Below are 12,275 nucleotides of genomic sequence, written 5' to 3'. Positions count from 1 at the left end.
CAGTGTTCCATGATTCATTGTTTGTTCATAACACCCAGTGCTCCATGCAGAACGTGCCCTCCTCAATGCCCATCACCAGGCTAACCCATCCCCCTACCCCCCTCCCCTCTAGAACCCTCAGTTTGTTTTTCAGAGTCCATCATCTCTCATGGTTGGTCTCCCCCTCTGACATAATTTGCATTTCTAACAAGTTCCCAGGTGCTGCTGATGCTGCTGGTTTGGGGACCACTTTAAGAATCACTTTGCTAAGGTGCAAGTGGCTAATCATACACTGTTCCCCCTTCCCTCCCCATATTTCATATGCCCAACACTCAGTGAGAAGCTGGAACCAAGGACAGTAGCAGAAATAATGAAACAATGGGGAAATAACATATTTATGAAAGAAAGGGAAAGAATTTGGGGATATTAAATATAAAGATAAGACTGGAATATTTAAAAAAATAACTTTATGGTGTATGAACAGGCTTAGCAAAAAATGTGGGAATAGATTATCAAACTGTTTTAGAATTTTATTGTCAAGAATTCGTGTCTTTGTACCTCTATGTTTAATAAAGGGTTCTAGATTTGACTATAGTGCAAAGGAATAATACCTAGATACTCCAGAAACCCCCATGGAACCAAGACCCCAGAAGTGAAGAGACTCAGCCAACTGGCAGTCTATGCATGTTCCAAGTTAGCTAGGAAAGACTAACCGCTCCAAGGACCTACAGGCGTTTTCTTTGTTTTCTTTTCTGAGATTATAATAGTCGATTATGAGAACCTGTTCTGCCTGTTAAAAGAGAAAGTGGGCAGGTTTGAAGACTGTCTTACTAGCTATGGCTATTGGGAAGATAAAGCATTTTTAGATAAGACAGAAGACATATTTTAAGAAGCAAGCCAAATTCTATGGAGAAAAAGGGTGGACCAAAGTCAATGTTGGAATGTTGGCAAGAGTACAACTGAAATATATATGTAAGAAAAAAAATAAGAAATTCAGCTACACAGGGTGAATTTGGATCATCCAAAGAAAAGGCATCTCACATTCCATGAAATAATAACACGAACTGTAGACATCAGCAGGTTCAACAAGAAAATTTGACTCACAGAAATTCTTTCTGCCAGGCCAGTGGGGAATGATAATGATAGCCTGAGATATTTCTCTATCAACCAACAGAATATAATATAGAAGAAAGTAAACATGAATTAGCAGAAATGTGGGCAGGTTGAAATAATGCTTTGAAAATAATACAAGAAATTTAACAATGGAAAAAAAGCGAGGTTCTACTGTTAGATGTGACTTGACACAGGTTCATGTGGAAAGATCTGCCAGTTAAGGTGTCTGTGCTTAACAATTTGATGGGTCTGGTATCAGAGCTACTGCAATCTTGGATGTGTTTCCAAAGAAAAAACAAGGATCAGATGAAGAAGCATGATAATCCCAACTTATGTGGATCAGATCATTCCCGGTTACCATGTTCAGTTTCTTATACTACATTATGCACGCTTTGAAAAATTATATAGGTAATACGTGAATACAGTAAAAGTTCAAGCAGAAGAGCTGGGTGCTTTTCCCATTCCCAAAAGTTAACCAATTTTAAGTTTGCACTTTTAGTTCCAGTGATTACCATCATCACTGTAATAGTTTCTTAAAATATTAACATCATGTAATGAATTTAGTGTACTTATGCTAACTTCAAGAACCTTATCCATAGATGCTTTCTTAATTTATTTAAAAGTATTTTTAGTTCTTTTATTGGTTATATTTTATTTCTTGGCCCTTTAATACCAGTCAGCATCTAATGATTCTCCAAAAATAGTTAATGTGTCTAAACTTTCTTTGACTTCCTTGCCAGCTTTTCTTTTTAAAGCTGTATATACTATTACTTCTACATTGTCTGGGTTTATTTATCTGGATATTAAATATAAGGTTCATATGCTTTGTTCATAAGTGGATGCTAAAAACTGGAAACCATTAAATAGTATATTTAATTGTGTGTTTACTTGGAATATAATTTACATGAGTACCATGAGTGGATTGACCAATGGAATGACTTACCCTGTTAAAAGGTGTAGAGATTAAACGAAATCTATTTTCTTACCTAAGCTGCAGAAAATCATGCCACTTTCATAAGTTTTGCACATTTGGACTATGATTCCCTACTATATCCTTCTGTTTTTGAGAGTTACCAATTGTCTTTCTTTTTCTATGTTGGCAAATAAAGCACCTACTTTCAACACATCACTACAATGCTTCAGGTTCTCAATAATATAGTTTTTGTAAGAGAATATTCTGTCTTCTTATATATTTCAAAAAGTCTTCTAACTTAATCTTTCAGTTGGATCTAGTTATTTCTGGGGTTGATTCATGGCTGTCCTGGGTAAATTGGACTATTTCTAAAATACTATTTTATGTTTTTTTCTTGAATTATTTTATGGTTTGCTGGGCTACATTCTTAACATATAGGTGCATATGTATGTCTGTCTGTATTATTTCAGAATGGGCACCTGGGAGATAAATTTCTGGGTGCTTGCATTTTAAAATATTATTTTGTCTATTATTGGAACAGTATTTTTACTGATATGTCAATGGGAGCTCTTTAGGTGTAAATAATAGGATCAAATTCTGGTTAAGTAAAGATTAGTTCATTGAAAGCATGGTGGTGGCTACAGGAATCTTTAGGAAGTTTGAAAAAACAGGCTGGGCAGCAGACAAGAACCAAAAGCAACCCAGAAATCAGTGACTTTCTGGCCTTTTACTGCTGTGACATATCATCATTTTATTATTCTGAGCTCCTATTTTTGTACTTTGAAATATTGGTCAGTATCATACTGATGACTTTCTTTTTTTTCCCTCAAGAGTTCATCAATATCTCTTATGTCGATTTTTTTTTTAGCATCAGTAAGGCTTTCTTCTTTTTTAAATAATATTTTTATCATGATTGCACTGGGATATTGGAAGAGATGAGAGACAATACATTTTAAAAGGACACTGGCAAATTGTTATGTCCAGAGAGTATCTAAAACAATAACAGGATTGAAAAGCATGTCACAGGGATATGGAGAAATTGGTAATGTTTATTCCAAAGTCTTAGGTGACATGATAGCAGTCTACCAACATGTCCAGGATGATAGGAAATCAGAGTGACTAATTTGATGTCAGTGTAAGGAAAATGTTTCCTCTGTCTTTTCCCTGCATTACATTATATGAGTCCATGTTTTATATTTCAATATCTTCCTTGGACTTTGCCTCAAGATGTAACGTTATCATCCCTTATTTCATGCAGGACATTTCTCATTATTATAGTAGTTTCTCAGATGCCTTTCTTCTACTTTACCTTTACCAGAAACGTCCCCCTACCCCAACATTTATTTTTATTACAAATTAGAAATTTACTGAGGAACTATGAAATAAAGTCTGGAAGGACAGATACGGAGAAACAAGGCTTACCCCACTATTGTTAGGTTCAGAGCCAATGAACAAGATTAAATATGAGGGTCTTGAGGTTAAGTTTATGGGAAAATTTCCCACAAAGATGGATTTAAAAAGTCATGGGTTGCCATAGAAACAAGGATACCGGGGCACCTGGGTGGCTCAGATGGTTAGGCATCTGCCTTGAGCTCAAGTCGTGATCCTGGGGTCCTAGGATCGACCCCCACATCGGGCTCCCAGCTCAGGGGTAAGTCTGCTTCTCCCTCTGCCTCTGCCTCTCTCCCCTGCTCATGCTCTCTCTGTCTCTCTGTCTCTCTCTCTCAAATGAATAAATGAAATCTTAAAAAAAACCCAACAGAACAAAGATACCTTAAACTGGGGTGCTCTTTTTAAAAACAAATAAATTCCAGTCTCTAGATGATTTAGGTGTGGTCTGTTTGAGGGCACGAAGAAGGACTAAATTAACAGACTTCTAACCATGTCCCACAGGGTGCTAGGAGCTCTTAGGAGTGCAAATCATCTATCACCTAGGGGGCGTGTGTGCGTGCATGCGCTAACCTTAGCAGTGAAGTTCTAGGGGTCCCATTCCCACTTCACTAAAGGCAAGTTAACTTTTATTGATTTCTCTGGGCTTCCACAAATGACTTTTATTTGAATAAAAACTATACGGGTAAAAATTGGGGAAAACTTCTGGAAAGCATAGAGGTCAATACGAGTATATATGAATATATGAAGGCAGTAGAGATACTGTGATCAATGTTGGTGATTTTGTTCCTCTTGAGTTCTTATACCTGATTATATGATGATTTAGCATGGGATTCGCCTGGGGAAGTTTTAAAATGCAATGAGAAACTGATGTTGATTGTCTGTTTTTACCCTGCAGCTAAACAGTCTCAAATTTTTGTGAGGAAACAGCAAATTTTTATTGATTCCAAATCTGGGGTCCTGAGAGTGGGAGAAGCATGGCAGTTAGTTAAGTCCTTAAGCACAGAGACTAGGTCATGAGAAAGTCTAAGACCTTGAGCTGTGGGCACATTAGAGCCCCTCTCAGGCATATAACAGGTAAGTCTTAAAGATTTTCTATTTGGGGATCATAGATGTTCAGATGTTTTGTTTTGTTTTGTTTTGTTTCTCTTTTTCTTACAGATGTACTTATTTGCTTTTGTTTTTTCTAGGGGTCCAAACTGATTGAAAAGTGCCAGTCTCTCTTGGGAGGCAAATGATTACAGAAAATGTCAACAAAGAGTCTTTACTGAGATCTGCCTTTTTTTTTTTTTTATAATTAGGAACTCCTTTATTCCTTATCAAAACAATCTAACAGCAAATGTAGATAATAGGTTTCATCTTTACATACAAGTTGTCATTTTTGGATACATCTTTCTGTAGAACTCTGCCACATTCATACCTTGTCCTTGTGAGAGGGTAAAATTTTACATTAGCCTTATTCAAAGAACGTGGTAATCATAAGAGACCAAAAAAAGCCCCATGGAGTCTAGGGCAGGAGAGAAGAAATTTTCCACATACAAGCACATTTAAACTTCTTCCAAGTACAAAAACATTTGTCTTGTTGCTTTAAGGATAACTTTATGAATTGTAAGGTCTTACAGTACAATCCAGGTGAAGTGACAGCAAGTATTTTAAGTAAATTCTAATGACTTGAAATTCAAGTCCAAACTAAATATTTAATGTTTTCTTTATTGCAAATATGATGTCGTTAACCTGAGGTATAGAGTTGTCTTCCAGAATCTTTGCATAAGGCATTGGGACGTCAGCACCAGTGACACGAACTGCAGGAGCATCCAGGAAATTGAATGCAGGGCCTTCTATGATCCTGGCACAAACTTCAGCTCCTACTCCAAACTGTGGCCAGCCTCCTTCCACAGTTATGAGATGATTGGTCTTCATGACACTGGCTTCTATTGTTTCAATGTCCATTGGTCTGATGGTTCGCATATTTATCACCTCACATTCAATTCCCTCTTTAGATAGCACTGTTGCAGCTTCTCAGCAGTGGCCCACAGGTCTTGAATGGGCAACTACGGTTATGTGTGTCCCTTGCCTTTCTATTTTGGCTTTTCCAATGGGAATCAGAAAATCTTTTGACTGAGCTTCTGAGGGAAATTCAAAAGGAACTCCATACATCAGTTCATTCTCTAGCACTCCCACTGGATTATCATCCCGAATGGCTGATTTAATAAGTCCTTTTGCATCCTCTGAATTCCAGGGGCTGACCACCTTTAAGCCTGGGAAGTGCCCATACCAGGCAGCAAAGCACTGTGAGTGTTGGGCAGCCACGCCTGCTGAGGCACCATTGGGCCCCCTGAAGACTATGGGCACAGGCTGATGGCCCCCCGACATATAGTAGGTCTTGGCAGCTGAGTTTATAACCTGGTCAAGGGCTTGCATAGAGAAATTGAAGGTCATAAATTCACAAATGGGCCTCAACCCAGCCATAGCTGCACCCACAGCAATTCCAGCAAAGCCCATCTCAGATATGGAAGTGTCTATGATCCTCTTATCTCCATATTTCTTCCACAGGCCTCGACTAACCTTATATGCCCCATCATACTGGGCAACTTCTTCCCCAAGCAGAAATACCTTCTCATCTCTTTCCAGCTCCTCATCCATACCTTGGTTTATAGCCTCACGAACTGTCACCTGCAGCGCCGCCGGCGCCGTCCGGTGGAAGTACCTCCTCAGCAGCCCCGAGACCTGTTCAAGGGGTCTCCGCATCAGGCCAGACACTGCCGCCATCTTGACTGTGTCCTCTAGTCATCGCCGAATGACCTGAGATCTGCCTTTTATTTTTCATGAGTAATGAAACTCATGTCTAATATCCAGAATACGAAACAACATCATTTTTCAGCCACTCACAATGTTACTCAAGGATCCTCGCCAGGCTACACCAAATCTCTCCTTTCCTACTTAGCAGAGAAATCTACTACTCGTAACCCTCATACAACCAGCTTACGTTCTTCCTTTCTCCCAGAAGCTTTCAGCTTCTCAGGAGCAGCACCAGAAATATGAAATCAAGGGAGTCTTTCAAAACCTCAGGTAGATGCAATGGGCTGTCACATCTCGCTGGGAACTGGCTGCTGGGTTTCCAAAATTAGAAAGACCCAAGTGCAGCTTTGAAGTTTCTGTCTGTAACACTGCTGGAAATGATCATTGAACTAAATGGAATGTGCTCTATAATAAGTCACCTTTATAACTGCCTTTTTTTTTTTTTTGAAGGTGTGAAACTGGGAAGGTACTTGGAACCACTCATAACATTCATTCATTCAGCAGATTTTTAGTGGGTATCTGCTGTGTACGAGGCACGGTTCTAGGAGCTCGTGACACATCGGTGACCAAACAGAACAGAACAAAATCCCTATCTTCATAAAGTTTACCTTCAGGTGGAGCTTGGTGAACATGTCTTTCCTTCTTTTTGCCTCTTTCTTTCGCCATCAGTTAGACTTGAACTAATCAGGACTTTGCCTTGTGCCTAAGGCATTGAACACATTATGAAATCAAGAAAATATTTAACATTCTGTTTGCCAAGAGTCTTTGAGTTACTAGCAAAGCTCCAAAAGTTCAGGACTGAGGTGAGGAATAGGTCCTGTGGGCCGTACATAGTCTCCTACGTGCTAGATAAGTCTGCTTTTGCAACAGCCTGTGTTCTAAAGACACATAGTTAGACTTAACTTCTGGCTCGTTTTTGTCCCTGGCTGCCGTGCTAACTAGCATGGTGCTAGTGTTGTAAGTTTTTACCTGGGAAAAACTCATTCGGTCCTCATCACAATCTAAAGAGGCAGGTACTATTATTAACCTTCCCATTCTACAGACCAAGACACTGAGTGCGGAGAGGTTAAGTAACTTGCCCGGGTATTCACTGGTGGTTTGGAACCAGGATTCCAATCTAGACCATTCAGCTCCAGAAACTGGGCTCTTCACTAGGGCGTTAGTGCTCCTTTGTCATGTCAGGGAACATCATTATCTGGAAACTCAGCGCCAGAGAAATCTCCCTGAAGCACTCGTTGCAAATTGTTGGCGGTTTTCTCTTCACAGTGTTGAGGCGACAATAGCTGTTTCTCTCCGTGAACAGTTGTCTCCCTTAACCACTGACTCTGCAATTAAAGCCTCAGCCTTGGAAGAATTCCTCACATGTTCATTCAGTTTCTCCTTCTTTCCTGTCCATCTCATTCTCTAATATATATATATATATAATATGTAATATATATATAATATATATGTATGTATATATATAATATATATGTTGTATATATTATGTATTTTTGGTATGTGTGCTCTCTTCTCTAAATTTTTAAATTGACCTCTGACCTCCTTAACCCATTTTTCCCATCTGTCCACCTTTTATTTTTACCCTATATATATATATATGATGCTGACAATGGAACCTAGGCGCCCTGATATTTATTAATTTGAGCTTTCAGTGATGATTTGTAATAGCAGTCTTCTCCCCCGAAATCTTGGCATAAATGACATAATGACCTTAATCATCTGGACTTTTATTTTTCCAGATTTTGTGTGTAATAAAAACTAAGCAGTAATATTTTAGTGCCTACTAAATAAGTGAGTTATTTTGATTATAAAAAAATTTAATCCTCACTATAGTACACTTTATTTTATTTATTTACTTGTTTGTTTTACTTTATTTGAGAAAGTATTCACACACACAAGTGGAGGGAGGGGCGGGGGGGGAGAGGGAAAGGGACAAGCTGACTCCCCGCTAAGGGTGAATCCTGACACAGGGCTCAATCCCAGGACACTGAGATCATGACCTGAGCCAAAGTGAGATGCTTAACCGACAGAGCCACCCAGGTGCCCCCACTTCACTTGATTTTAAAGAGTTTTTCCTCACTCCAGTGATTTCAACATGTTCATATACATCAGCAAATTAGATCCAAAGAAACATTTGTTAAGTTCCTACGTATTGCATACACTGCTAGGTGCTATAGAGCATAACACGAATATACTAAAACCAGATAACTAATGAACTTATACAGGACACAATCACATAAGGAATTACAAAAAAAGGCAGATTTCAAACTCCCAGTGTCACAAGAGCAGAGCTAACTGATAATGTGATGCCCGGGAGTCTAAGATCACACATTGTCACAGAGACCAGGAAAAGTCATGGAGGGAATGACCCTGGCCAAGGACTAGAAACTGGACAAGGTTTGAACAGATAGAGATGTGGTGGGTTGTGAGGTATTTCGAGGAATGGTGAGTGATTCAGTTTGGCGGGTTTTCAGACAACAGGTAAGTAGTTGTCGGCAGTAAGACCTAGTGGAGGAGAGGGATACAATGGTGGCTGGGGGCATAGTGTAGTTTAATTACAACAACAGCTAAAATCTATCACACTTGTTACATGTAAAGCGCCACCTTTGGCACACGTTACTCCTACAACTCCCACAACAGTCCACTGAAGTAGATTGTCACCTGTCCACTGCCAGACTGAGAGAGTGTAGTTGAGAGTGAGGTCATAGATGACAGTGGTTAAAATGGTGGATTCTGGAGCGTGATTCATATCCTACCTAGCTCTTCTACTAAAGACCTTAGCAAATCTCCTATCTTCTCCATGGCTGGTTTTCTTCTTCATCTTTAAAACTGGGTTGAAAGGGTCATTTCTTCGTGGGACTATAATAAACACTAAACCAGCTAATATACATAAAGCTTAAAACACTTCTTGGCAAATGGCAAGTGCTATTAGTGTGAGTAATCTGAAATTGCTGCTTTTGCAGGTTAAATCTTGACAATTTCAAATGGCTCAATCTAATAGGTGTTAGCGATTCTTATTTAGAAGACAAATGGGTGCCATTGAGGGTTTTGTCCTATCTGCATCCCATTCCTTTCCTTTCACATGTAGATATAGCAACATCACACTTACACCTGCCATCTTGTCTACCTCATCAACTGCCTTGAAAATGGACTTCTTTCTCCTTCAGTTCCTGAAACCGACATGAATGGCCCTAAACAAAATTCCATAGCAACACTGCCTAACAACATTTCATATAGCCAAGAGATAATAAAACATACCACCAAATTTGGGGAAGCCAGAAAAAAAGATTCTGTATTTCTTTAGCTACCGGGTCAGACTTGTGAAAAGGAGGCATATATACAGGAGATTTTTAGAAAAAAATATTTCCTATAACTCATTCACTCATTCTTTTACTCACTGATTCACTAGGTCATTAAGTCTTTTATTCAGTTGATTTTTATCAAGCGCATCCTATGCACAAGACACAACATTAAGTACAGCGAAGTATACAAAGATGAATGTAACAGGTCCTCTACCATTAATAAGTATTAACATTATCTGGGATCGAATTTGAACTAATATGTAACTGGTAGTGAAATATTCGAGCCACCTAGAACAAGGATAAACAGTTTTATGACAAAAGTTTATATTCTCGTATTATGCAAAGATGCTTCCGAATAAATTTTTGTCTCAGAAATTGTATTGGTTATCTATTGCTATGTAACAAATTACCCTAAAATTTAGCAGCAACAAACATTTCTTATCTCATAGGTTTTCTGAGATTCGGGAATCCAGGAGTGGGTTAGCTGGGTTTTCTGGCTCAGGGTCTCTCATGAGGTTGTAGTTAAACGGTTAGACAGGGCTATGTCATCTGAAGGCTTGACTGGGGCCAGCACATGGGGCCAGGAGGCCTTGGTTGTTGCAGACTTTGGCAAAGGTCTCCGTTCCCATCATGCAGGCCTTTCTCCGGGCTGCTCCCAGCATGGTAGTTGGCTTCCCCAAGAGCCCGTGATCCAAGACAATGAGCAAGGAGGATGCCACAGTGCTATGTGACCTAGCCCCACAATCACACACTGTCACTTCTGCTTTCCTCTATTCATTAGGGTTGAATCCCTAAGTCCGGTCCATTTGCAAGGTGAGGAAGATTAGGTCCTATCTCTTGAAAGGTGGAATATCAAAGGCTTTATGAATATATTTTAAAACTACCACAGAAGTGAAGTTAATCTCTTACTAAATACTTTGATGTTTTTGCATCTAGTAGGACTCTGTGCTTACATGTACTTGCTACTTTTTGTTAGTAACCCTCTTTTTTAAAGATTTTATTTATTTATTTTAGAGAGAGAGAGCGTGAGCAGGGGGAGTAGTAGAGGAGGAGGGAGAAGGAAGGGAAAAGAATCTCAAGCAGACTCCACACTGAATGCAGAGCCCAATATGGGGCTCCATCTCATGACTTTGCAATCATGACCTGAGTGGAAACCAAGAGTCAGACGCTTAACCGACTGAGCCACCCAGGCGCCCCTGGTTGGTAACTTTCTAATCATAACTTTTCTATTCCAAATTTGAAAAGTAATACGTGTTGATTTAGAATATTTAATAAGCATGGAAAAATAAATGATTCACCCATAATTCTATAACCCAGATATAACCATATTTAATGTATTTTTGGTTTGTATGTAGTGTACACACACACACACAGACACACACAAACATTTTATGGGTAAGAGATATTTTGAATATTTTTATGTATATTCTTACTTAGATATGGAAGAAGAATTTTCTTCTATAATTAAAGTTTATTTGGAAACATAATTCTAATAGCTGCATACCATTCTTGGGGAAATGTTTTTCCTTTAATCATTTTCTACTTTTGATCATTTAGGTTATTTTCTTCCTTTTACCACAACAGCAATATAATAAGTATCTTTGCATAATGTTTTGCATGCCTGATTATTTCAATATAAGATCCTATAAGTTGAATTATAGGATGAACTACCACATTGATTTCAAGAAAAGTTATATCCATTTGTATTTCTACCAGTAGCTGCAGTGGTTATCTCATTGTAATTTATTGAGTATTTAGTATCATTTCTTAATCTTTGCTAATAGACCAAAAGTATTTTATTGACTCTGGGCTCACAGCTGTTGGTTCTGTGAAAAATGGATATGGACCCTTTAAATGTGCTTCCTTTGAGTTTTGCATGATGTCGCGCTTCGTCAGTAGAGGGCGCTGAAGAAACATTGTAGGAGGCAGTTTGGGCTTTCCTGACTCCCGGGGCGAACTGGCAAGGCTTCTGGGAGTTGGACTTTTTTCCTCCACTGCTTTGCCCAGTGTGCTTTCTCCAGGGCTAGTTGCCTGTGCAGCTTTCTTTCCCATTTGTGTCCCCAACCCCTTCTCCAGCTTTTTATTTTGTTTGTGGTGGCATAGCCTGGAGCTGAGTGTTAGGTCTATGCCCTCGCACAAATCACTGCTCTCTGCTCCATCTCCTCAATTCAGTGCTTGCTCACAGACAGACAGTCCTGCCCCTCTGCCCGGGGTGGCCATCTAGGAAGCCACTTGCCCAGCTTCTGTCCCACACAGCTTCGGAGACGCTGCTGCCCAAATCATGCACAGAGTTGCACTGGGTTCCTGCAAAAGAAGCCCCTTTAGCTCCTAGTCCAGGCACACCTGCAGCAGTACCCGATTCTTTCTTTGGGCCTCCAAACTTCCCCGCAGACCTCCAGACACAGACATTATGTGATCTGGGCCTTGGGTCTGCGGAGAATCCCCAAGGCCCTCTGCACATGTGTCCACTTACCCCAGCTGCTCCGCACCCCAAAAGGCTGTTCTCGTTTGTCCTATGACTGTGGTGCTGACAAGCAGCAAACTTCTCTACCATGGGCTGCAACCACAGCCTCTCTGGTGAATTCTGAATTCCTGATTCCAAACTTCCCCTTTTTGGGGTCCTCTTCCTCAGCCTTAGGGTACCCTTTAGAGCTCTCTTTCTTTCTATTCTCCTATCATCCCAGCTCAATTCTTTATATTAAACTTCTGCTTAGATTACTGTTTCTGTCTCCTTATTGGACACAGACTAATACAGTTGATCACCATTAAGATACAAGTCC

The 12,275-nt window shown here is 39.7% G+C and overlaps 1 protein-coding gene and 1 pseudogene across 1 annotated transcript in view; one reads left to right on the top strand and one right to left on the bottom strand.

Annotated features, from left to right (window-relative positions):
• LOC114206713 (alpha-fetoprotein-like) overlaps positions 1-4,632 on the top strand; it is a 44,599-nt gene extending 39,967 nt beyond the window's left edge. Inside the window, 1 exon segment of the mRNA XM_028100580.2 lies at positions 4,585-4,632. Within this exon segment, the coding sequence (XP_027956381.2) occupies positions 4,585-4,632 (48 nt within the window).
• A 433-nt stretch (positions 4,633-5,065) lies between these two features.
• On the bottom strand, positions 5,066-6,175 carry LOC114206756 (pyruvate dehydrogenase E1 component subunit beta, mitochondrial pseudogene; annotated as a pseudogene).
• Between the last annotated feature and the right edge of the window lie 6,100 nt (positions 6,176-12,275).

Source organism: Eumetopias jubatus, unplaced genomic scaffold, assembly GCF_037043125.1.
Source record: "Eumetopias jubatus isolate StellerSeaLion01/CBP00866 unplaced genomic scaffold, mEumJub1_p1.0 scaffold_2, whole genome shotgun sequence".
In the NCBI taxonomy this organism is placed as follows: Eukaryota; Metazoa; Chordata; class Mammalia; order Carnivora; family Otariidae; genus Eumetopias; species Eumetopias jubatus.
The sequence above is the reverse complement of the archived record's forward strand: the minus strand, read 5'-3'. Positions and strand labels throughout refer to the sequence as shown.